At 38.4% G+C, this 2,778-nt stretch overlaps 1 protein-coding gene across 1 annotated transcript; it reads left to right on the top strand.

Moving 5' to 3' along the window:
* Nucleotides 1-1,386: 1,386 nt before the first annotated feature.
* On the top strand, nt 1,387-2,334 carry LOC118528775 (olfactory receptor 52A1-like). The gene has a single exon (XM_036081403.1). The coding sequence runs from the start codon at nt 1,387-1,389 to the stop codon at nt 2,332-2,334; it is 948 nt and encodes a 315-aa protein (XP_035937296.1).
* Nucleotides 2,335-2,778: the final 444 nt, after the last annotated feature.

Here is a 2,778-nt window from a genome sequence, read left to right as displayed (position 1 = left end):
ACGATCTCCTACTCTCAATCAACTAGTAAAGTATTTTAGATTTTATTGCATTAGGGACTTCCTAGTTATACCCACATACATATTCCTACTGACTGTGAACCAGTCTATTTTTTCCTATAATTTTACAACAGTAAAATAGTTTCTCTTCAAAGAAAAATATATAAAATCCCATTCAGAGTGGTATTCCCTATTCAATGATTCAGCTATGACAAAATCATAAGGAAAACAGAATGAAACTTTGGGATGACTTTAAGCTTGTAGAATAGCTAATGAAAAAGTAAAAAAGAGTATAGAAAGTTATCTTAAAGTTTACTGAATAAATTTCTAAAGAAAGAGAGCAGGCAAATTATAAAAATTTCAGAAGGTTGGGGTGGATGTGAAATGGGACAATGTAATCAAAAGTAGCAAATTATATGCTTGGTCAACTAACACCAGTAAAATGAATGAAAGCACCTAGGTTTAGGCTGAGCTCCATTATGGACAGTAGAGTGGCTCACAGCCAATCCTGCCTTTTTGCATCTGAAACACATTAATATCAAAATATTTAAGCTACACTGGTTTTTCAATAGATCTGTTTTTGTATGTTACCATCCTATCCTAATTTATGGTACTTCTTTTTCAATTGACTTCCTATCTATCTTCTCAACTTTCTGTCTCCTCTAAGCTCTGTGAGGACTTACATCATCATCTACCCCATTCTGCTTACACATCCACTCTGAAAGCTAACCGTCCAGATTTACCCCAGTGAGTCAAATATTCTCTGCTTCTACTGGTAAAAGAACAACTCCTCCACATCAGTTCCAAGAACTGGGTAATGGGTCTGCACACTGTCAACTCAACCAGCATTTGCTGAAAGAACAAAATCTCCTTCACTCTCTCATCTGAGAGTCAATTTCGAAGATTTGTAAGGAGGTGTTTTACTCCCTAAACCAGAGAAATTGAGAAGACTGGGAAAGGCTGTCACTTTCCAGAGATTCTAAACTTTGAACAAAATGGACAGGGCTATGGGATTGAGAATCTATTCTACAACTTCAAGTGCTACAAAGGGATTTCACCTAATCTGAAATGTGTTTGGAGTTTGTAGAGGGATATAGACAAAAAAGTTAATGTCATCTGTAGCACCTTCTGAGGACATTTCAGAACCTAGCAAGATTGATGTTCTTAGAGTCATAAATTCCATTTCTACAACTTCCTCATGCACAAATACCTGCGTTGGCTTTGAGAAAAGATATTCAAGAATCCTATCTAATACAGACTTAAGTTGATTCTCAAAGATTCAAAGTCATGTGGCCACATTTCCATCCATGTTTTTTCATGTTATGTCATCCATAATTTTTCTCTGAATAGGTATCAGAATCAATGGTGAGAAAAGGATTTATTGACCTGATGGGATCTACAAACATATCATATCTGAACCCACAAATAGTGACCCTGATTGGGATCCCTGGACTAGAACATGTGCAGTTTTGGATCGGATTTCCCTTCCTTGGAGTGTGCCTGGTGGCTCTGCTGGGGAACATCTTCTTGTTAATCATCATCCCTACAGAACGCCATCTTCACCAACCCATGTACATCTTCCTAGCAGTTTTGGCAGCCACTGACCTAGGTCTCTGTGTAGCCATTGCTCCCAAGATGTTGGCCATCTTCTGGTTTGGCTCCTGCTCCATGGCTTTCGATGCTTGCCTCACTCAGCTCTTCTTCATCCATGCCTTGCAGGGCATGGAATCTGGTATCCTGTTGGCCATGGCCTTTGACCGCTACATTGCCATCTGTAATCCTTTGAGGCACACATCCATCCTTACACCTCTCTTTCTAGTTCGAATGGTATTGATGGTGGCCATCCGGGCAATGGTGCTTGTTGGAATTTTACCCATTCTACTTAAACGCTTGCAACTTTTCCAATCTGTGATTATTTTTCATTCCTACTGTGAACACATGGCTGTTGTGAAGCTGGCTGCAGAAGATGTCCATATTAACAGATCATATGGGCTCTTTGTGGCCTTTGCAATTCTAGGTTTTGATATGATCTTTGTCTTCATCTCCTACATTCTGATTTTTCAGGCTGTTTTTCGTCTTCCCCAGAAGGAGGCAAGACTCAAAGCATTCAATACATGTACTGCCCATATTGCTGTCTTCCTGGAGTTTTATATCCTTGCCTTTTTTTCCTTCTTCAGCCACCGTTTTGGACATGTATCACCCTATGTTCATATCCTCTTGTCTACCATCTATCTGCTTGTGCCCCCTGCCTTTAACCCCATTATCTATGGTGTGAAGACCAAGGAGATCCACATGCGGGTTGTTCAGATTTGTATTCTGAAGGTCACTAAGCAGTGATCCAAAAATACTATGACACAGGAAAAATATATATTTACCCATTTAAGATGCAAACTCCTTGTACTATGTCTATGTTGGTGAAACTTTTACCTGATAAGGATCTCCTCTAAAGGATTTATATTCCTCAAACAAAAGAACTCAGATGTGAGATGAATCTGAGTGAAAAGTATATATATATATATCATAAGTTCCTATCATCTCCCCCACCTCTCTCTCCCATTCTTCTTTTATCTTTTCTTATTGCCTTCCTTCCATATTCTTCCTTGTTTTTTTTATCCTTCCTTGTTTACACATCTATTGTATCTTTCTGCAATACCAAGAGGTAGCTTATCCTTTGATGTGTAACAGTGACAAAGACATATTCCATGATTTCAGAAGCTCACAGCACAGTGATGATATAAAAATACTGAGCAAATATAATTTAATGTTATTTAGGCCATGATA

The sequence above is a fragment of the Halichoerus grypus genome, chromosome 11 (genome assembly GCF_964656455.1).
Source record: "Halichoerus grypus chromosome 11, mHalGry1.hap1.1, whole genome shotgun sequence".
In the NCBI taxonomy this organism is placed as follows: Eukaryota; Metazoa; Chordata; class Mammalia; order Carnivora; family Phocidae; genus Halichoerus; species Halichoerus grypus.
The sequence above is the reverse complement of the archived record's forward strand: the minus strand, read 5'-3'. Positions and strand labels throughout refer to the sequence as shown.

What these genes read in the sequence shown, in the direction of transcription:
- LOC118528775 (XM_036081403.1), top strand. Translation starts at nt 1,387, where the DNA reads ATGGGATCTACAAACATATCATATCTGAACCCACAAATAGTGACCCTG.